Here is a 22,156-nt window from a genome sequence, read left to right as displayed (position 1 = left end):
CAGCCATGTTGCGCCGGGTCATGCACTACGTCATCTTTTCCGGAAACTTTTCTGGCAGGACAACTTAGCAACTTGGGTGCCGTAAACTTTTAGAGGAAGTAAAAGTCGACGATAGCAAGTGCCATTCTTGGGTGCTTAAGATCACACTGGTGTTTTAGGGTACCATTACGGGTTAGTTTTTAACCCATTCATTGCCTGTACTACTCCTTGAAATGACCTATTCGAATGCTTTCCGGTTCTCAGGTTTCCGCTTCCGCCTTCTTTAACTCCCCTCCCTACCCCTAGTGCTTAGGCCGGTTTGAGCTGGTTGAGGCTGGTTCCGTCCCTTCAGGCAGTGTGTAGGAGACTCTGGCCACCCTGCTGCCCTCGTGAGTCTAACCGCTTTCCTTAGTTTACCTCTCTGGTCTTTTCTCCTCTTTTGGGAGCGTTCTGGCCATTTACTTTTCTAGCCTGAGGCCACCGGGGCCCAAGTTCCAGCCCGCCTGACCGCCTGCTCCTAATTCTCTCCCCCTTTCTCCTCTTTCCTCCTCCCTCTCTCCAGGCTCCTAGCGGTTCGATCTCTCCTCTCTTCTGAGCCCCGCCCGGAAGTGGAGCTGCTTTCCGCGAGGCGCGTGGCGCGTGGCGCGTGGCGTGCGTGTGCGTCTGCGACCGGCAGAGGGCGCTCGGCTCCCATGGTCCAGCTCGGTGTGTGCTCGCCTGCTCTCCCGCCCTCCCTCCTCCCCGGCGCCCTCCCGCCTGCCCGCGTGGCTGTTACCGGGTGAACGCGTGAGCTCCTGAGCTTTTAAAAGAGTCCTCCTCCCCTTGCTCCTGGCGCAGACGTTCCACTTTGGGGCGTCTGTGTCCGAGGGCCAGCAGGAGGGTCTCCGGACCCGGGAAGGAGAAAGGGGGATAAGAAAGTTAAAGGGGGTGGGGACCAGCGAAAAGTAAGGGAGACACCCCAAGTGAGCAGAGCGGCCCAACTTGGGCGCGGGATGGAGGGGAAGGAGATGGAGGAGGCAGAAGGGAAGGAGGTGGACGGGACAGAGGGGAAGGAGGTGGACGGGGCCGAGGGGAAGGAGGAGGAGGACGGGAAGAAAGGGATGGAGGAGGAGCCCGAGGCGGAGGACAAAAGCATTAAAGTAGAGCCCGCCGGTACTGGTGAGACCCGTGCCCGTGACCACGACCCCGAAAATGACCCCGATGACGACCCCGACCCGGGAGAGGGTCCGTCCTCCCTGATCCGAGACCCCAAGGCAGGACTGAGTGAACCCAAGCCGGGACCCAGCCATAAGGTCCTTGACGATGACGAAGATGACAGCGATGATGAGGATGAGGATGAGGATGAGGAAGAGGATGAGGATGAGGATGAGGCCAACCTGTCCCTGGTAGTCTGGGAGCAGCCCCTCAAAGTGGGCAAGGAGGAGCCCATGGACTACGATGACGACTGCCTGCCCGGACCCAGCCGAGCCAAGCCCCTGCACAATTGGGACTCAGCCAGGTGTGAAAAAGAGGCCCCCCCAGCCCCCGAGGCTTGGGCGTGTGGCCTGGGGGGCGGGCGGGGCGGGGGGGGGGGTGCGTGCGTGCTCCTCGCTAGGGCTCCTCTCCCCGAGGCCGGGCTCCCTCTTAACCTGTTGACATCTCTTCCCTTCCAAACCCGGGCTAAAAAGTGTGGGATGAGCCCCGCCTTGTCTCTGAGTGCAGAGGAGCTTTTGTCACTTGTTGCGTTTCTGAGCGTCTCTGTGTCTCCTGGAAAAAAAAGCGTCTTGTACTCGTTCCCTACTTAAATTTCTGGGCTTGAGCGGTAACTTTGGGAAAAAAAGGGCTTTGCGGGCTTTCTCACTGACTTGCCCGCAAAACCATCGATCTTGAGGAGAAGCTTGGGATGGCTCCTGCCACGCTTATTTCTCCCCCCAAAACTGTTGTTCTCCCCAGGATTACTGTGCCCAGACACCTCTTTGCCCAGGTCACAAATGAATGCATGGGGCGAGTTTTCCCTTCCCAACTACGCGGCTAAAAATGCTTCGTATTTGTAAATCGAGGTGATGTCTGGCATGTTTCTCCTCCGAGGGTTGAGTATGTGGGAAAAACTTAGTTTTGACTGCATTATATTAAAAAAAAAAAATACTTGTCTATTGGGGCGAAGAGCCCTCTTCTTTTTCTCCCATGACATAAGTATTTAGCAGTAAAATTTTAACTCCCCCTTCAAAATTCTCTTCTCCAAGTACAGTAAATCCTTAATTGGAACAATTGAGTCTCTCTTCTCTTGTCAGAATTTAGCGCTTTTTACTGTCAAAAAATGCTTTGTGGCTCTTAATGGGGTGAATGGTTCTTTCTTCTGTAGTCTTATTCTTCCCCTAATATGTTAGCAATATCGTTTGACACCCTTCCAGGGGGAAAAAAAAACCCCGTAGTTTAGGGGCATAATTAGTCTGGGGGATTAACTTTTTTCCCAAAGTCACAGGAATTTACAATAATTGCTCATGTTTCTGCCTTACTGGTCCCAACACCAAAAGTGCTTTTCAATTTTTAATGGGGTGCTTAGTCTTCCTCTGTTCACCGGCGTAACTGTTTTGTCATATATGTTGTTTTGCCTTCCTGCAGTTCTTGCAATCTAACCCACCAAAAAAATGCATTGTAATAATCCTAAATTGAGCTGATAAACCTTCCCATTTTCTCACCAAATTATAACACACCTTTTTTTTTTTTTCCATTTCTCTTACTCAAAAAATGTTTTGCCATCCTTGATCAGAATGACCTGTTGGTGGTTCTTCCTTCCAAATTGGGGAGATTTAGTTATTCTCTGTACTTCCCCCCAAAATGCTTTGCAGTCCTAAATTGGGGCAGTTATTCTTTCCCAAGTCCTGAGTATTTAGCAGTATTTTACTCTCCTGATTCAATTCCTTTCTCTTGAAACTTGCTTTTCAATTCTTAATTAAGTGATCAGTACTCATTCTTAGTTACAACTCATTATTGACCTTTTTTTCTGTGCTTTTAGCCCTCCCCAAAATTGCTCTGTGATGTTTTATTGGGGTATCTAGATGTCGCTTTGCTCCTCCCAAATTCTTGACTTTTAATTTCCCATTATAAAAAGTGGTGGGATTATTAGGCATTTCATTTTCCCTCACCCCAGGTTTTGTGTATGTAGCAATACTTTTTACCCTCCCTTCTTAAGTCTCATTGCCTTAAAAAGGAGGGTTATAGATTCTTAGGGGTAATCACTCCTACATAGCTCTCCCAATCATGAATCTTTTCTCTCCTGCAGCAACTCTACCCCACCCCTAAAAAAAAGTACTGGGGAGTGCTTAATCTGAGGGACTATTTTGCCCCTCTTCTCTAAAGTGGAAGATAATTAGTTATTTTGCACTCTGCTAACGGATTCTACCTCCACCAAAAAAAGTGCTCTTTGATCCTTAATCGTTAACTCCTCCCCTTTTCCCCTTAGTTATTGGTTAAGCTTCAGTCAGAGCTGTACATTTATATGGTAGCAGATACTTTGAGCAGATTGAAAAGGAGGGAGAGAGGAATCTAGTCTGGAACCAAGATATTGATACTTATTTTTTTTTTACAGCTTATTGCAGAAACCTTACATTGCGCCTAACCCTATTGAAACCTTTGGTGCTTGAGTACCTGGAGCATTCCTCCTTTGCTAAATTAGTTGAATTTTACTTTGAGATTTATATTGGATGGTGAAAGTTAATATATTTTTTTCTGCAAAATTTCATTGATTTAGTGTCTTCAGACAGAACGGGATAGAATTAATAGCTGACAGCATTCATATTTAGTACTTAGTTATTTTTTCAAAATGCTTTGCATATGTATTTTCATTTTCCTCTTAGAGCAAAGGATTGTTATTTTAATAATTATAATAATAATTCCTGTAGATTCCAGTTTCCTCATTTGATGAGGAAATTTATCTCAGAGAAGCTAAGTGATTTGTTTTTAGTTTTACCTGATAAAAAGTGTTGTATAATGGAGTCGGAACCCCAGTTTTTTTGGTTTTTTCCTTTTCTTTTTCTTTTTCTTATTCCCAAGTGCCATGCTCTTGACACCGCAGAAGAGATAGATTTTTTGTGTAGGTTAGGGGGCGTGGTCCAGGATTGGCACTTTACCCTGATTGACTAGCGGACTGGGTGCAAGGAGGAGGGTGGGCAGGATGAGGGGGCTGGGCGTGATGAGGGGGCTGGGCTAGAGATAGTATATATTGCCAGTGCAGTACTGCAGCATACTCCACTTCTTGGGAAAGAGAAGGAAACTTTCCTTCTCTATCCCTCCCTCATTCTTGGGCTAGATGAATTCTAACGCTCCTTCTAGCTCTGAATTCGATCTTAACAAATTCAAAAATACTTCGCAGAAACTTAGCCGATGTGATGGCACCCGAAAAAAAGTGAGGTTTCACTAGGCTAGCCCCGACCTTTTAAGCATTTCTGTATGCTACTGATGGTACCTTGTCAAGTCTATGAAATTTCATCAGCCTTTGCTTTTTTCGGGATGGGGTGTGCATATGCCTATTTAAGAATCCGAGTCCCTGAAGAGGGCAGGTGAGTTAAGGTCCTTCAAAAACTCTGTAAGGGAAAATATGTCAGAAGGGGGCTCAGTATTTGTCAGGGGAGAAAATACTCTCATAGTTCTGTTTTTCACTATATTTAGTTGAAGTTAACATTGTTGAAGTGAGAACTGAAAGATTGCAAAAGGAGATGGAAGGTAGGTGTTAATTAAGTGCCCAGCAAATTGGAAAAAAAACTTCAGACTGGGCAGGAGATAATTTCTCTTGACTGAGAATACCAGTTTGTTTGTTAGAATAGCCACCAGAGGTACATTTTTTTAGAGGTTTAATTCATGAAATCTTCTTAAGGTAAGAAATAGAAGTAAAACAGGTCTTTTGAAATAGTAAAGCAAGGATTTTCCAGTTTGGGTTTGAGTAAAGTATATTCTGATTTTAATGTTGTGGAAAGAGTTTACTAAATTAAATTGTGACTTTTTTTTTTTCCTGACAGCGACTCGGATTCTGAAACCTCAGCAGCCTCCTGTAGAATTCGAGAACTTCATGGCCCAGATGATGAGGAAGAAGAAGATGGCCAGGCTTGTGCACCAAAGCAGAAGAGCATCTTCTGCTTTAAAAAGAAAGACATACCTGCTGCTGATGTAAGATCTGAGTTCCCTTTATTTCTTAATATAATTTCCCAAACACACTGAGCCCATTTCCCACCTTTCTACCTTAAAAGGCTCAAAAATAAGCCTTTTAAAGGTGTTGATATCCCCGAATTTGCCTTTCCTAATCTTTGAAATTGAGGCTTGATTTAGACTGGGAATCTCTAAGGACCACTCAGTTCAAATATTCTATACTACTTATTCTAAATTTCCCAGCGCCGAGGCAAAGAAATGTATCCTTCCTGCCTCTTAGCTGTTACTGAAACTTCCCCATACAGACTATGCGTTCTATCCATAGGTAGGGGAATTGGGCTCAATAATAATGGGAAATCTTTTTTTTTTTTTTTTTTTTTTTTTTTTAGTTAAGACAGTTCAAGAAACAGACAGAAAATTGATTAGATGTTCATATTTATCTTTTTTTCAAAACTTTAGCAGCGTCTTTTAAGAGACTTGGAATATATCTAAAGATGACTAGGACTCAATATAATTGCAAGAGTGTGGTCCTGGCTGCCACTTCTTTGTTTTGGGAGTATTAAAACTAGCATCAATGAAGCTGCTTATTTCCTGTCTGCCTCTGTTTACAATTACACTTCCAGATAAAAATGTATATCTTTTAAAAGCAGTCATAAAGACCTTTAACTGGTTCTTTCATTTAAAGAAATTTGGGGTGTTAAAAAACATCCAGGCTCTTACACACCTTATTGATACGTAAAATTTGGTTGAATATAACCTTGATCTGTGACTGCCTTGTACTAGTCCTAAAAAGGCATTAGTCAACTTGTAACCAAAAAAAAATCTGTTTGCCTTTTCTTTCATAAAGTAACAGATCGAAAAGAAAAAAAACAGCAGTCTTTGTCATATGTGACTAGCCTTTTCCAGTCAGAATTTTCTTATCAAGATAGTTTTTACTATAATTTCCTTAAAGTTTTATAGCCAGGCTTCTGATAGACTCTGCATTTTTAATGTGATTGTCATTTTTTTCCTTCAACGTATTTAAAAATACAAACAGAACACATGGCATAAGCAGCTAATTAAAAAAAAAAAAAGCTTCACAAGGGGAATGTTTATTTAAGGAATTCTATTTAAATAGGTGCAACTTAATTTCATCTTCTTAGGTCTGTTTCATATTGTTTTTTTGCCTTGTAGAATAGGGTTACTTGAAAGGTAGTAGGAAATTTGTTTGCACAGGGCATACTGCCACTGAGGCTGTGGCAGAGTCTAACCATTAGGCTACTTAACTGCTTAATGGAGAGTTTACTTGAATGATGTGGAATGGATTACGGTTTAATAAAGTCCCTGATGTTTTTTTCTTTTTTTTTTTTTTTTTTTAATTTGGGAGAATCTGGAACCTTGTTTTTTGGTGCCTTGGTTGGGAAAGGGGTGTTCAGGTTGTGGTTGGGGATAGTATTTCAAAGCCTGCTTTTAAGGATTATTTGCTCTTATTTTTTTTTATGATTGTGATGGAGGCTGATTTGGTTATCTCGACTGTTATCTTGTTATTTTGCTACTGGCATGGTTGCTACTTGCAACTTGTATTTATTTAATGAATCCTTGTTGAATTAAATTATATATTAATTTCAGGTGTACTTTAATCTATCAGAAGTTAAGATGAGTTTTTGCCTTTGTTTAACAGATTTTGTTTTTATTAAACTTTAAACTTAAGCCTTTTAAATGGGTTTAATTTTGGAAAAAAAATTAACTATGACTATTTCTCTGGTCACTAAATTAATAAAATCCTTACTTGTTCTGAAGAGTGAATGTCCTCCCAACTATGCCGTCCACCCTTGAGGTGTGATGAGTAACCTATTTGGCCATCTTAGGCAAGAGGAAAAGAGCTGTGTACTCACTAAGGGAGAAAGGGAATTTTTCCATAAGTGAACTGGATTCCATTCCTGATATAAGTAGCAAAGATGGAAGGAGTGATCTAAAGAAATTCAAACAAACAAATGATGTGTAGAAGGGCCAGAGAAACCATTAAAAATTAGCTTGTGTCTTTTCGAGAGTTCTACAAGCAAATGTCTGGGATTCAACTGAGGTTTCTGAGAAAGATCTTTAAAACAGAACTTGTAGAAACCCAGTGCATGTAAAAAAAAAAAAAAAAAAAAAAAAAGGAGAGCTAAGCAGAAAGATAAAATTAGGTTATTTGGGGAAAAAGGTGTTTTAATGGTTTTTTCAGGTCTTACCCATCTGTGAGAGTGAAGGGGCAACAGCGTTGTTGACTTACATTTAATTGCATTTCTGGGTACATCAGATGTGTTGAAAGAATGATTAAAATGATGGTGCATTCATATAGTTTGCTAAGTATTTTCCTGACCACAACGCTAAAAATTACATAGTTTTAAATATGTGATATTTCCCCCATTTCACAAATGAGGACATGGGAATTCAGATTAAAAAGAAACAAACGAAAATTCTACTCTACAGGATCTGTTTTGAATGGAGGCCATTTCATAAAGCCTATTGTGTTTTATTCTCCAAAGTCAACAAAATTTTGACCATCTTTAGAAATGATATTGGGGGGGGGGTGCACCTATCATAAGTGAATATCACATTCCTATTTACAAATCTTAAATGTCTCTAGATGATCTTCTAATTAAAATTAAAATTCAAATGGCTTAGCTAGACATTTTTGCCTTTATACTGTTGGCCGCAAACTTTTCATAACCTAACTTATAATTGTATAATGTAAAAAACATATATTTAGACTACATCCCTTAGATCTTCAGGTGATGTCATAAACAGCAATGACCTTCCACAAGTCCCTTAATTTCATTAGCTATTGGACGATGGAATTGAAGCAGCATTTCTTACTAAAAACAAATATGATTCTTACCAAAAAAAGCCCCCAAAACCAATAGGGGGCACAAGTCCTTTGGTAGATCAATAACATCACCTTTCTATATGAAAAAAGCGTCTTAATTTTTATGAAGGGCTAAGTACGTATTCTCTTTATTCTGTAAAAAAAATTACATTTTGCATCAACATTAGCACTTTGATCTTTAAAATGGCAATAATAGCACTTGTCCTACCTGCTAAATGAGTTCTAGGATTAAATATGGGAAATTGCATTTTTGATGGTGAAAAGACTCTGGACATGCAGTCAGGACACTTGACTTGGCAGTGATTAGCTTTGTGACTTTGGCTTTGGGTTTCTTATATCTGAAAAAGTTATAATATTTACGTTTCATCTTTATTATGAGAAAAGCACTTGAAAAACTTAAAAACACAATAGAAATATGGATTTCTTTGTTATATATATATATATGAAATGGTTTTTGGTGAATTGTCAAAACAATACAAAGATCGGGATTAAATGACAAGAATCATTTTTCAGGGTGTGGTTCATTCGAGTGACCATATAACTTGTATTCTTGCTGTCCTTTTTTTTTTTTTTTTTTCCCAGTATCACATTGCTTAATATATTGTGAGATTTCATCTCTAACCAAAAGCTTTCATATGAACATCTTGTACCCTACCCTAGCAGAGAAAAGAACAAATTCCATTCCTCATAGGAAAATGAAAATTAGCCCTAGTGGCTAATTGATCATAACATTTGATATAGGCTAACCCTTACTTGCTTAATATTCTGGCTTTTGTGTATTTTAAAATGGGGCCAGATTTGAGTTAAGTGACTCTGGTAAATTAAAAGTGACCTAAGACAAATAATACTTAAGTGCACATATGCCTCTAAAACCTAGCAACTAAAACAGAATGGAACTTTTTTTTAGTTAGTGCTAGGATTGTACTTGTCTAACATTTATTGATCGTTTGAATCATAAGCAGCTATAGTCACTTCATGTGGCTGCCATATCATTTCTAATAGTGCTTCAAAGATACACTATTCTAATTGTTAGTTTTTTCCCCACTGAAATGGGGAGAAAATCTCAATTTTCTTAGTTTATTGCAAACCATAATTCTGGGGCAAGCATATTTTTTAAACATGAAATAACTTTTCTATGGAAATGATACATGCTGCACAAGTCTTAAAAGACTTAGAATTAATTATGAGATGTGTTTGTGTAAAAAATATATTTGACTTATGGATATACAAATAAATCAGAGTTGTACATTTTGTAGTCTTTGCAATTGAAACAAGCAGGTTGGATGATTAAAAAGTTTTCTAACTGCTACCCAGAGTTAGGCAGTCCATTATAAGGTACAATAATATCTTATTATTATAAGGTATTCTCTCTTAAATGGAGAAAGACTTGGGGAGGGGAAAACATTCTCCTTGTATGTCCCACTTAAAATAAAAATGCAGACATGCCTTGCTCAGTGAAAATATTTTTCTTAATGGATTATTTAGACAATAATTCTCTGTGGTCCAAAAGCAATAATTTCCCTAATTTACTAAAGTAAAGAGCCCCTTTTGTGCATTTAAAATATGATTCCATTTGGAAAAAGTTGTTTTTCAGAAACATTGTGTAAATCAATGAATTACAGAAAATTGTTTTTTATCTTTTAAATTATTTTTGTTACACTAATTTTGTTGTTGTTGAGATGGGACTTTTATATTTGTTTTGGATTTTTGTGAGCTAATTCTCAAATATATTCTCATGGCCTTTTGATCAGTGACAGTAATTTTGGAAAATACAGAGTGAGAACTCTGAGGGAGGTAATAAGAGTTAAATAATAAGCATTGTCTTTTCAGAGGAAAATTTAATGGTTTAGTATGCTTCTATTGGCACAATGCCTAACAGCGTCGTGTACAATTAAACATTTAATTAATTAATGTTTTTTGATGATGGTGTCTAGATAATCAAGGGATTTTCTAAGGGAGTTTATTAAAGTGCTCTCTAGAGTTGTTGATAAATTAAGATTAATAGTGTAGTTAAAGTTGAAATACAAGGTCCAGACTGAATTCTTTCTCTCTTCAATGTGGGTTTTTTTTTTTTTAAACCAGTTTTTGGGTGTGATAGGATGGGAACAAGTCATTGATCCAAAGCTCCATGCATTCTCCAGGGTCATATGGATCCAACTATATCCTTAGTAGGAAAGTTCTCATCATGTCATTAGGAAAATGTTTGTAAAATGAGGAGGCATGACTTGAATTGCTACTTTGTTAAGGTTATCATGAAATTCATATGAGATCATGTATGGAAGCCTTGTAAACATCAAAGTGTTGTTATAAGTGTGAGTAGTAGATTTCCCTTTTATTTTTAGTTGCTAAATTAATACTTTTATTTGTAGGCACCTGCTCCAGCAGATGATATGACTCTCATTCTGCCTGAAAGTGTTGACCTACAGCCCTTTGGGAGGGTTTCAGGTATTATCGAAAAACTAGGTATGTAAAATATTTTGTTAATTATATTCACTATTTATACTTAACTGTTTGACACATTTTCTTAGTGATCTATATTTTCTTTGTTATTTTATCTTGCAAACAATTAAGGAAAAGGTAAAAAGGATTTTCTTTATATTTAAGTACTGTGATTTTTGTACTGCTCTTTAGGAATCGTGAAATTCTTGGATTCTCTTGGTTTTATCAGTACTTTACATAAAGTTACACGATTTTCAAAATTTCAAAATACGTAAGAATTTAATATACCACTTAGCCCAAAATATGATGAAGAAAAATACTAAATGAAGTGATTTGTCATCACAGTTACCTGTGAGTCAGGTAAGAAGTACATAATTACATTGATGTTGAAGCATTGAAACTTAAATAATATCACATAGCAAAATCAGAGTTAAAAATAGAACCCAGATCTCAAGAATTGGAGTTTTCCCTTTTATGTTCCTTGTCATTAGAGAAAAGATTATTTGCAAGATGAAAAGCATAGGCTCAAACCAATCTTGGATTGCAAGTTGGCTTTCAGTACCTAGTGATTCTTTACATATTTGGATGTGATAAATATCTAGAGTCCTCCAAATTAAGAAATATAAAAACATTGCTTTTGTCATATAAGACAAACTGTTTCTTCCCTCATCCTCAATTTTATTTCTGGCTCCATGAGACCCAACCCTAAATTTGTTAATTCGATGATTTTATTGGCCTGTAAATAAATTGGGTACATTACCACACATAAATATTTCATCTAACAAAATTAATTGTATTTCATCTAACAAAATTAATTGCATTTTCAAATGGATTAACTTATTCCAAATATGTATGTAAAAGTATTATTTCTTCTTTGCATTTTCTTGTCAGGATTTTATTAGATCAGTATTAGGATGTATTAGATCAATGAGAGATTCCAGTGGGTCTAGATTTAATTTTTTTTTTTTTTTTAAGAAAAAAAAGTACAATGTAATCAATAGAATCTGGGAAGTTCAAAGAGATGGCTGTGATGAAAAAGACCACATTATTGTGCAACTCATACCTGCTCTACCACCTATGCCAGCAGAAGATGCTTTGAGTCCTGTAAAAGCTTTTCATGTGTCATCAGATAATGCCTGAGGGCAGGATAAAAGGAAATACTTGAGGGGGGTGGGGATGAGGATGGGGGTGGGAATGGCTGAAGTCTTAAATGTAGGAAGAATTTCTAAAAATGAAGGGTTTTTTTGATGCTCTAAAATGTTTCAGGTTTGTTTTGTTTTTGGTTTTTTGGTTTTTCTTTTTGCTTTTGTAAATGTCCAAAGCTAACATTTGTTGACATATAATATGGTTGAATTCATACCTCTAAAAATTTTGTGATTTGTAGGGTTAGCTATGCCTTCTAAACAGCAAGATCTCTTCTTAGCTAATAGTATACTTCCCATATCCAAGAATAGGCTTTAAGTATAAGATCCTGCCTTCAATTGTAGTTTTAACTTGCATTGAAATTATCAGCTTTAACATTACATTTACATTTACATCTAAACTACCTTTGACTAAAGTTTCTTTTAAATACAGCTAATTATTTCTTTGATCTGGTTTTTCAGTGATAATTGAATCTGTGACTGACCTACCACCAGTTTGTGAAGATAGCATGATCTTTAAGAGCAATCGACATGCTGCTGGAAAGGTTTGTATGGATTTTTAAAAAGAAAATTTTGCCCAATGTATTTGACAGTGTCATATTGACAGATTTTTTTCCCTCCTCCTATAACTGAAAAAAGACATTATAATTTTCAGAGTGAGTAGCATTAAGGATACAGGTCTCTTCAATAACATACCTACTTCCTTGAACACTCTATTTGAATTATGTTAATATTAACAATTGCCTTTAAATCTTCCTTGTAGAAATATTATCAAATTGAGTTTAAAGTTAAGCTGACTCTCATTGTTTGTTGTTGTTGTACATTTTGATGTTCACTCCTCTTCTTATGCCCTACCCTCAGATTTTCGAAATATTTGGGCCTGTTGCACATCCCTTCTATGTTCTGCGGTTCAGTTGCATGGAACATATCAAGAGAAAGGATATCAAAATCCGGGACATCATGTATTTTGCTCCCTCGATCCAGCATTTCACTCGCTACATATTCACAGACAGGATTAGGTAAGTATTTCTTAGCATAATTTTAATTGGCATAAGTACATTTCATGGTTGTAGTGATTGTATTTTTTATATTGTTTGCTGTTTGTTTTATTACTATTTTCTCTCTTCCTTGACGATATATCGTTACACAATATGCATTGCTTTTTTTCCCTTTCTAGGGATAGGGGTTCTGATGCTTCTTGGAAGAATGACCTAGAACCACCACCTGAAGTAAGTCCATTTTTTTCTGATTTATCACACTTTTAGGGAACCAGACCAGTGATTTCATTAATGTTAACAACTTATGAATAAACATGAGAGTCAACACTTTCTCTGACACTTCATGACTTGGGAAGGTTGCCTTAAAGCAACAAGAGGTTCTAAGAATCTTGGCAGGAATAACATAACTAGTATGTGTGAGGGGCGGAAAGTGAAGCCAAGTGTTCCTGGCTTTAAGGTCATGTTTCTATGCAGTAGTAGGTAGGTTAATGGATTTCCAAGATGGTTTGAAACTTATCTTGCCAGTTCATCACCAAACACTATGAAATGTTAACACAAGTATCATAACCATCAACAAACTAATAGTTCTCATTACTGAAATCAAAATCAACATTGCTGAAGTTGGTGAACTTGAATTTTGCTTATTTAATTAAAATAATGCATTTTTTTAAAAAATGTAGATCTGGAATCCCTAATATGCATTAATTGCTTCAGGGATCAATGGGATTATCATGTAGTTTAGGGTAATGTACTTTTTCATTCTACAGGCTGTTGATTTCAGTGATGATGAAAAAGAAAAAGCAGCTAAGAGCAAGAAGAAGTACTACGGACGGAATCGGAAGAAGCAGAGGGCAGAGTATAGGTCAAAGAGCAGATCCAGCTACAGCAGAGATGGTCGCAAGGGTTTCAGATCAGAATCCAGGCACCTTGCCATCCAGGACGTTAGGCAGGAGGAGGCTCAGGAGGAGGCTCAGGAGGAGGTTCAGGAGGAGGCTCAGGAGGAGGCTCAGGAGGAGGCTCAGGAGGAGGCTCAGGAGGAAGCTCAGGAGGAGAAGCAGGAGGAGAAGCCGGAGACTAGGCAGGCTTCTCGCCAGGAGGCTAGGCAGGCTTCTCGCCAGGAGGCTAGGCAGACTTCCCGCCAGGACACCAGACTGGGTGCCCGGGAACGAACAACTACCCAGTCGGAAAACAGACAGGGTGCACACAGAGATCAGAGGAAAGGTGGCCGACAGGATCAGAGAAAGTCTAGCAGACATGAGCACAGGCACTCCAACCGCCATGATCGCAGGCAGGATCGCAGGCAGATGGTCCAGCATGATCATAGGCAGCTTCTGCAGCAGGAGTTCCGGCAGGAATACTGCCAGGAGTTTGGGGGTCAGGAATATGGCCAGGCAGAATTTGGGCAGGTAGAGTATGGGCAGCAGGAATTCCCCCAGGAATACCAGGAATTCCCTCAGGAATACCCACAGGAATACCATGCTGCTGCCGCTGCTGCCCCCGCCACAGCTGCCACCGCTGCTGCTGAGTACAACCAGGAGTACAGACCTGCTGCTGAGTACCGGCCTGACTATCAGAATCTCGGTGTGTAAATGTAACATTACTTGGGAATTGCTTAGTCCAGAAAATGGATTTCACAGCAATTTAAAAAAGTAATACGAAAAATCCAGAGCTATCTTGAATTCTTTTTCCTTCAAATGTTTTAAACCCATATGCTTTCTATTCTGTAACTACTGGATATGGGAAATGATAGGAAAAATCACAGAGAACGAATTGTTGGAATTTTGTTGCCTTTTGAGTAAGTACAGAAGGTCCACTGGGGAGAAAAGATATGCCTATATATATATATATATATATATATATATATATATATATATATATCTTAGTTGTATTAGAATTTTGTTTTGTTTTTGCTTTTCTGTATATGGCTGTTTTTCCCTTGCTAGGTGCTTATGGAGGAGAGGCACCTATTCATTGGTGCCCCCAGCCTCGAGAGGCTGGAAGGAGCTGCTACAGCAAACGCGAGTATCACCGAGAATTCTCCCGGGGCAGACACCACAAGTCCAGCCACTCCAGGTCCCAGACAGCGGGGCAGTTTTACAATGCTGAGCACAGGTTGGCCCAGGATGCCCCTCCCTCTCTGTTTGCTCCTCAGCCCAGGCAAGACAATTCTCTCATGCAGCATTCCTATCAGTTGGCCCCTCAGTACTTTGACATGCACCATTATCAGGCTCACCCCTCTCAGCATGTGGCTTGGTCTGGGCTGTCTCAGCATGTGCACAATGCACCTTACCAGCACTTCCAGGGCCATCACTCTAGGGGTGGTGGGCACTGCTCCCACTATAGACCCTATTACTAGACAGATCATGTTTCCTGAGCTCACTACAGAAACAGATGACAGAGCTCCTCAAAACAAACGTGATTCCTTAGTCTAGTTACAAAGAAAACAAACTTGATAGAGATTAAAACACTTACTGTAAAATAATTCATTATTCAATTGGCAAATATTTGTGAACTGTAATGAAACAGTGACATATACTCTCCTAACAAAAAATTAGATCTCAGATTGAAAAGAAAACTAAAGTCCAAAACAAAACTCTTTAACAACTTAAACTTTTAAATTATGTGTCATTATGTGTCACTTAACCCTTTGATTATAATCCTAAAGAGGTTTTTTTCTTCCTCTCCCCCATAGTATAGATCTAAATAGCAGAAATAGACTACCTTTCATCAGAGATTAAACAGGTTTTCATCATGTTGAACCATTGATTGACTTAGAACGATTGTGTTAAATTGAGCAAAATAAGATTTTGAAGTCCCATTGAGGATATATGGGAAAATAAATAAATAAAGTTTGTTTGTTTATTTTAAACTAAATGTACTTATTTGGAAATGGCTTTTGTTGATCGATCGTAAAATTTTCAAAAATCCTGAACCACGTTGATTTTTAAAATTTAGCAAATGGAGATGACAAGAAAAAACATGCATTCTTTGGCAATTAAAGATAACTAGGTATTGTGGCTCAAATACAGTGGCTGACATTACTTGATTTTAGGATACGTACAAGAATCTTCACCGTCTTTACTAAGTTGGCCAGTCTTTAAAAAAAACAAAAAACAAAAAAAAAGCTTCTAAGTGTGAAACTGTGTAGTATCCATTCTTCAGTGAGAATCTTTATAAAATTTACTTATTTGGCTATCTTCCATTCATTAAGCATTCTTATGATAAATATTACTTTCCCACACATGTGAGGTATAAAATCAGAGGCTTTAATAGTAGTCAGAACCAGTCTGGGCTTCAGGTTCCTCAGACTGAAAATGACAGTCAGACTTGAGAGGTAATTGATAAGGTCCCTCAAGATTTGTGAGGGCCCTCACAGGACCATCTAGGACATGCTCTCATTTTACCAATGTTAGAACTGGCTCTGGAAGGTTAAATGACTTGTTCAGGGTCACACAGGTAGTACAACATCTATGCAAACAAACTTAACAAACAAAAATTAAAGCTGACAAGAACCACAGTCCAAATAGTACTACCTATGTGACTTTGGACAAGTCAGTTAATGTTTCTGAGTCTCATTTGTGAAATGAGAGTGCAGGTAGGTAGTTTCTGACCAGCTCTAGATCCGAGATCCTAATGGAGCTTCATGAATTATCTATCTAGTCTAGTCCTCTCATTTTAGAGTAGAAGAATCTGTAACCCAGACAGGCTGTGACTAGTGCTTTCTTGAAGGTTCATTGCATTGGCAATTCTAGTTCTAAATTCTATCGGAAAAAAAAAAATGTGTTCTTAGCAGAATTTATCTCTATCCACCCCCAATTGAAAGAAAATGATTAGAGCATAGTACAGTTGATCTTCTACCAAATAATTTATCTTGGGGAAAAATAACTCGAGATCTGCCATACATTCACAATGTATGTATAGATACTCCATTCATTGAAACCATTGGGTATTAAAAAGACAGACTAAAATTTTGCATAGCTTATCTATGGCAGTCTTTTTTCTTTCATCATTAGATCTGAAATAAGAATACTTTTTCTTATAATAAGAGTCCAGCCATGTAATGCCATTGTCCTAAATTTGAATAGACTTGTTTTAAATCAGTTTTTGCAGACCATTTCTATGATATGAAATTTAAAAGTCCACAAGGAATTTTTGAAAACCCTGTACAAGACCATATTACTAAAATGTTAGGCAAATAAAATCTGGCAAATACTTTCTTTTAAAACATGAGTTATGGGTTCATAGATCTGGAAAATTTATACTGAAAGTGGCTGAATGTAGCCAGTTTGAATCCTTCCAGGGTAAATGCACAGCTATAAAGGTAAGTTAATCATTTTTTCCATTATCCGTGCAAGCAGCAAAGTAATAGCCTAATTGTGCTTTCAGGTGAATGTTGTTTTTCCATACATTGATCTACGAAACATATATATATATATATATATATATATGTATATATCTGTTAATTGTTTATATATCTTGGATACCAAACTGTCATCAGAAAAAAGTTGATGCAAGATTTTTTCCCCATTCAACTACTCCCCTAATCCCAGATGTACAGTGCATCTTCATTTACAAGTATACAACATTTCACTTGACATTCCTAATACCATTTACTTCACAACTTGGTCTATAGCACAGGTGAAAAGGAACAAACAAGAAAAATGTAAAAGTTAAAAAAAATTAGTGGATTGATTTCGGATAGTTATAAGTTAACCATGTAAGATACTGTCATTTATATTCTATTAATTAAAAAGAGGCCTTCTTACTCCTATCAAGTCCCATCTTTAAGAGAAAGCTTGATGAGATGAGATTATCCTGAGGCAAATCAAATTGTTGGTTGAGTCTTTATGGAATTAATCATATTTTACAGGATCCAACATTTAATGAATCAAACAAAATCATTTAAGAACCCATATGCACATGGGACATGAATTTAAAAAAGAAAAAATCTAACAGGAGAGCTCAAGGCCTATGATTAAATTTAAAATCTGACAATTCACAAGTAATACTTCCTAGACATCCCCTCCCTTTGAGAAATTCACAAATATTAGATATTGTTTATTTTAAAAGGCTTTTACCCTTTTTAGATTTTTTTTCTATTCACTATACCATCATTTAAAAAAATTTATTTTTGAACATGCCATGGGAAAGAGTATATCCTTAAGGGTGGTACTACAGCGTACTAAATGCTTAATGTCATCAGAGCATTGTGAGAGGCGAGGCAAGTCATCTTGTACCTCTCTAAGCCTCTAGTTTCCTCATCCTTAAGATGGGGATACTAATACCTGCAGTACTTACCTCACAGGGTTGTTGTGAGGGTCCAAAGATTACATAAGCTCAATTAAAATCTTACCATCTTAAAGTGTTACACAATGGCTAATTAACTAAAAGTCTATATTAAATATTCTTCACGCTGCAGTGGGAAGACAGTTAAATGGCATGCCATGCATACATATTTACAGTCATAATTCCCTAAAATGCAAGGGGGTCCTATAGTCCCTCTTGATTCCTAAGCAATTAGAATACAATTTTATTAATAATTACCACATACCACCCCATCACTCTTCTAGTTTAGTTCATGTGTTTTTTTTTTTTTTGAACGATACCATGTATGATTATTTTCCAGTAAAGTTGAAAAACCTTTAAAATCACAGCAAAACAAATTGAGACTTAAGTGATTTCCTCAATACTCTCCCTCAATGATTGAAATCATATCAATATATAACTTCAATTTAATCTAATTAAATGTATTTCTTAACCTGTACCAGTTTATTTAATATCTTTTAAAATGGATGGTCAGTGAACTTCTTAGCAACTATACTCTTGCATGCTATAGAATTAGGGGCATCTTGGTTTATGTGTTGAGTATCATAGCTGCCAACTTTTTGACTGTTTATGAGATTGAGTGGATGCTGGATCAGAAATATCTATATTAGAAAAACTATTTTATCTGGTTCAAACAAACAAACAAAACCTATCAAAAGTTAATCTAACCAGCAGGTCCCTTATTCCTGAAGGGGGACTCTGATTCCAAACTCTTCAAGATAAATAAAATGGCCTTAGAAATGTTTACACTGTGAGTAAATCTTAGCAGAATCAGGATAGTTGAGGTTTGGTTGCATATAGTATTAAAACAAAATACTAAGTGTGAGCAAGTACTAGAGATGTATATGCGCATACCAGAGGGAAAAGGAAATATAAAATCAGAATAGTATTCCATGATCAAATTTTCTTTTGAAGTAAATGTGACATGAGTGAACTCAGAAGAATAAAAACCAAGTTATTTTGTTGCTTATGTGATAATCTCTCATAACTGGTTTTTTTTTTTTTTTTTGTGGAGACAGATGCCATTCCAAACAGAAAGATGATCTTAGGATCATAGGCAAGTCAGATACTAATGGAGAAAAACATACAAAAAACAAGCCCAAAGCAAAAAATCTGCTTGTTAGCATAGAACCCCAATTAAAGAGTGATAGATAGGTGAAGGTGGTCTCTAACAAGTTTGGTGAAAGAAAACTCTAAAGGGTTCTTAATTGTCCGCTGGAGTGAATGCGCTTTATTCTACATCCCACTGCTATTGTTAAGATACACTTGCCTGCACTGTCGAATATCACTTCTAAGAGATGGTTTGACATTATTAGGTTCAGATATACAGATTGTGATAAATGTTGCTACCCATTCAAAGCTAAGCGATTTTTATTTAACGTATAATTTTCTTTTTGGCCAAATGTAAATACCAACATTACAATATTAAGTATGCTGTAGAGTATATGTAATCAAATGAATTTTAATAATATTTAAAAGTTAAAGAAAATAGCTAGGCATTAATTTGATCAATACTGTCAAGTTTTGTATGTTTGTAAATATATTGAATCAGAAAAATGCATAATACCACAATCCCGGGTACAGTCGTTTTTTTCATAGATGGCAGCTACTCAGCCATGTTCAGTTAGTGTGACTTACATCCACTTGATTAGAAGCTTTTAAGTGACTGGCTGTGTGATTTCTAAAGTGGTCAGGAAAACTTTGCATGAAAGTATACAGATGCCTCTAGTTCAGATGAAACATCAGTCTGCTGCTGAGGAATAAAGTTCAGTTGAATGCTTGGACCCGATATCTTATTGTTAGTATAAACTTTCCATATTCTTAATATGAACCCACAGTTCAAAGCCAGTCAATTATATAGCAATGAATCTAATGCCTCACTGTACCAATTTTAGAAGTATTCTTTAACATTTATCGACATATTCAGTTTCCTAGATTGTTGAGTTCAAATGCATCTGTGGCGTCTTAATTTCATTAGTTTGACAATTATAAAAGGGGAGACTTTAAATCGAGAAGCAAATTAATGTTCTATTCATGTAATTATTCTACATCATAATTAGGAAAATATTTATAGGTATTGTCTTACTTTATTGCCAAAGATTGCACAGAGATTTAGATCTCTAGAACAAATAAAAGATGTTAAGAATTCTAAAATGAAAGCATTATGTGAAATTAAGTTTACACCCAAAGGGAAAAAAAAAATATAAATAAATCCAAATTTTGTTTAAAAATCTGTTGATAAAAAAGCTTTTCTGATCTTGATAAATTATATTCTTAAGTAGATGTAAGATTGATACAACTATTTGGTTTTTTCCTCATTCCTCCCTTCTTGTCCTTTAAATCTGATATTAGACAAATGTCACATACACAAAAAGTTATTCTTAGGAATTTGCCTGTCAAATAAAATGTTTGAATATATATACCAAAACTATTTACCTCAGAAATATTTTACAGTAAGTTTTTTTCCCCTTAGAATCTACATTTTGTCAAGGCCCACCCCAAACCTACTTTCTTTATCAGGCCTTTTCTAACTATTAAAAAAGGACAATTATGTAAACTCATAATACTTCATCTTTTACTTAATTGTATGCTGCCTTACAAGGATTTATTCATTGTTCTGAGTTGTAATTTAATCTTTTATGTATGTGTGTATCTTTTTTCCCCAACTAGATTTTAAACTACTTGAGGGTCAGGACCAGACATGTACTTCTCTATATAACCTCACAGCACCTAAATTGGTACTATATATATATATATATACTAACCCTTCTATGAAATTTATTGGCTAATTCTAACATTTTTGTGATCTCAAACTCTAAAAGATTTGCATTGGTGCTGAGGGGTTGTACAAAGGCTCTATAATCATCCACAGAAGGTGGCTGTGTGCAAGAGATTGTGAGAGAGAAGTCAGTGAGTATCTTCCTGGGTGCTCTCTTTGGGCCGTTTTGCTCCTTATAACAACATTGCCAGGCAACTAGGATCCCAGATGCAGATTGCTTACTTCAATTTTTAATGGAGTCCACTTGTCCTGTTGAATGGGAAAGTGAAGTAGTGGGCTGGACTAGAATTTTCTGACAACAAGATTCTCTGAAGTAGAGGGATGCATTTAAAGGAAACACCATTAGTGTTTTGAATACGAAAGAAAAAAATCGAGTTGAATTATATTTTAAACCATTTTCCTATTTTATGGAACCTCTAGCAGTTGATTTGAGGCAGAGTAACTCGGGCCTATGTCTCATGTACTGCTAGTCCAAATTAGAGCTCTGAAATGTTTGTGTTTTTTTTGTAATTTTCAAATAATTATGGAGTGTCCTTTTCCCCAAAGACTTCAAATCAATTTTCAGATGTCCCATTCTCATAACTAAATGAGATCAATGGGTGTCAAGTCTTAGACATTAAATTTTCCTTAGCATCATGTCTAAGAATTTCCTTTACTGAAGTGGAGGTCCTTGTAGAGGAGCAAAGAGTGAAGATCACTGAGTGAAGCAAAAGCTCTCTCAAATCACTTAGCACCTCTCAGGGCCTCAGGGTCCTATGAAATTGGCACAATGTTAAAGTGTCAAATGTAAATTGTGTATCTTTAAAAGAAGGGTCTATGTTCCCTTCATGTGATAATAATGTGTATTTCTGTGATGTGTAATACTGTAAAAATGCCAAAAACAAACAAAAAAAAAAACAAAAAACTGTGAGTAAATGTAGTTCTTTAAGTATGCCAAAAAAAAAAAAAAACAAACAACCCAACCCCCAAACCCTCTATATCTTTACCTTCAATGTTCTTGTTAAGCGCCATTAGTTTTAAGTGATTCTTAGATTGTCTTTCTAGATTGTCAGTAGCTACTTACTACATTCTTGGCGCTACATAGATCTTAAACTGATACTAATATCTATGTTAAATGTATCTTTCTCTATTTGGTGTTAGTTTTCTTTTTAACTATAGTATAAGTAACTGTAGAGTAAACTATAGAGTAAAACTCTATGAAACTCTAGAGTTAAAAACCATTTGGGGCTAAGGGCTATATTGCGATTGGTGCTGGTGAATTTGTGCCGTAAACGACTTAGTTATCCAACTAAGTTATCGTCCCGTAAATCTGTTGTGGAGTGCCGTAACACAATTATATTATGCATGTATATGTTGATATCTTAAATGTTTATCAATGTTTAAATGTTAAATAAATGCTCAAATAAATGTTCACAAAATCAATGAAATGGAGTGGCGTCATTTATATGCCTTTTTGATTTCTCTCCCATCTGTCCAAATTGGTTCCTCCTCAATTGAATGGAGAGTTTTCCAATATAACTATCAA

General features: G+C 37.0%; 2 protein-coding genes across 5 annotated transcripts in view; one reads left to right on the top strand and one right to left on the bottom strand.

Moving 5' to 3' along the window:
- Positions 1-535, bottom strand: part of NPY5R (neuropeptide Y receptor Y5) — a 162,964-nt gene extending 162,429 nt beyond the window's left edge. The window contains exon 1 of the mRNA XM_031941522.1: positions 397-535. The gene's annotated coding sequence lies outside the window, so the exon portion shown is untranslated. The remainder of the gene's footprint in view (positions 1-396) is intronic.
- Positions 6-21,581, top strand: NAF1 (nuclear assembly factor 1 ribonucleoprotein). 4 transcript variants are annotated; one of them, XM_031941531.1, is made up of 10 exons: positions 6-171; positions 542-1,477; positions 4,974-5,121; positions 10,318-10,411; positions 10,520-10,525; positions 11,992-12,074; positions 12,391-12,548; positions 12,707-12,758; positions 13,295-14,108; positions 14,471-21,581. In XM_031941531.1, the coding sequence occupies exons 2-10, from the start codon at positions 972-974 to the stop codon at positions 14,881-14,883; spliced, it is 2,274 nt and encodes a 757-aa protein (XP_031797391.1). In that variant the 5' UTR covers positions 6-171; positions 542-971; the 3' UTR covers positions 14,884-21,581. The 4 variants fall into 4 exon arrangements, with proteins under 4 accessions (XP_031797391.1, XP_031797390.1, XP_031797392.1 ...); XM_031941530.1 differs by lacking the exon at positions 6-171 and adding an exon at positions 237-368; XM_031941532.1 differs by lacking the exons at positions 6-171; positions 10,520-10,525 and adding an exon at positions 238-368.
- Positions 21,582-22,156: the final 575 nt, after the last annotated feature.

The sequence above is a fragment of the Sarcophilus harrisii genome, chromosome 6 (genome assembly GCF_902635505.1).
Source record: "Sarcophilus harrisii chromosome 6, mSarHar1.11, whole genome shotgun sequence".
Lineage (NCBI taxonomy): Eukaryota > Metazoa > Chordata > Mammalia > Dasyuromorphia > Dasyuridae > Sarcophilus > Sarcophilus harrisii.
The sequence above is the reverse complement of the archived record's forward strand: the minus strand, read 5'-3'. Positions and strand labels throughout refer to the sequence as shown.

Excerpts from the sequence above, each read along its gene's own strand:
- NAF1 (XM_031941531.1), top strand. The coding sequence starts at position 972 with ATGGAGGGGAAGGAGATGGAGGAGGCAGAAGGGAAGGAGGTGGACGGG. Across the intron at positions 1,478-4,973 it reads CACAATTGGGACTCAGCCAG|CGACTCGGATTCTGAAACCT; the intron begins GTGTGAAAAAGA and ends TTTTCCTGACAG. Across the intron at positions 14,109-14,470 it reads GCCTGACTATCAGAATCTCG|GTGCTTATGGAGGAGAGGCA; the intron begins GTGTGTAAATGT and ends TTCCCTTGCTAG.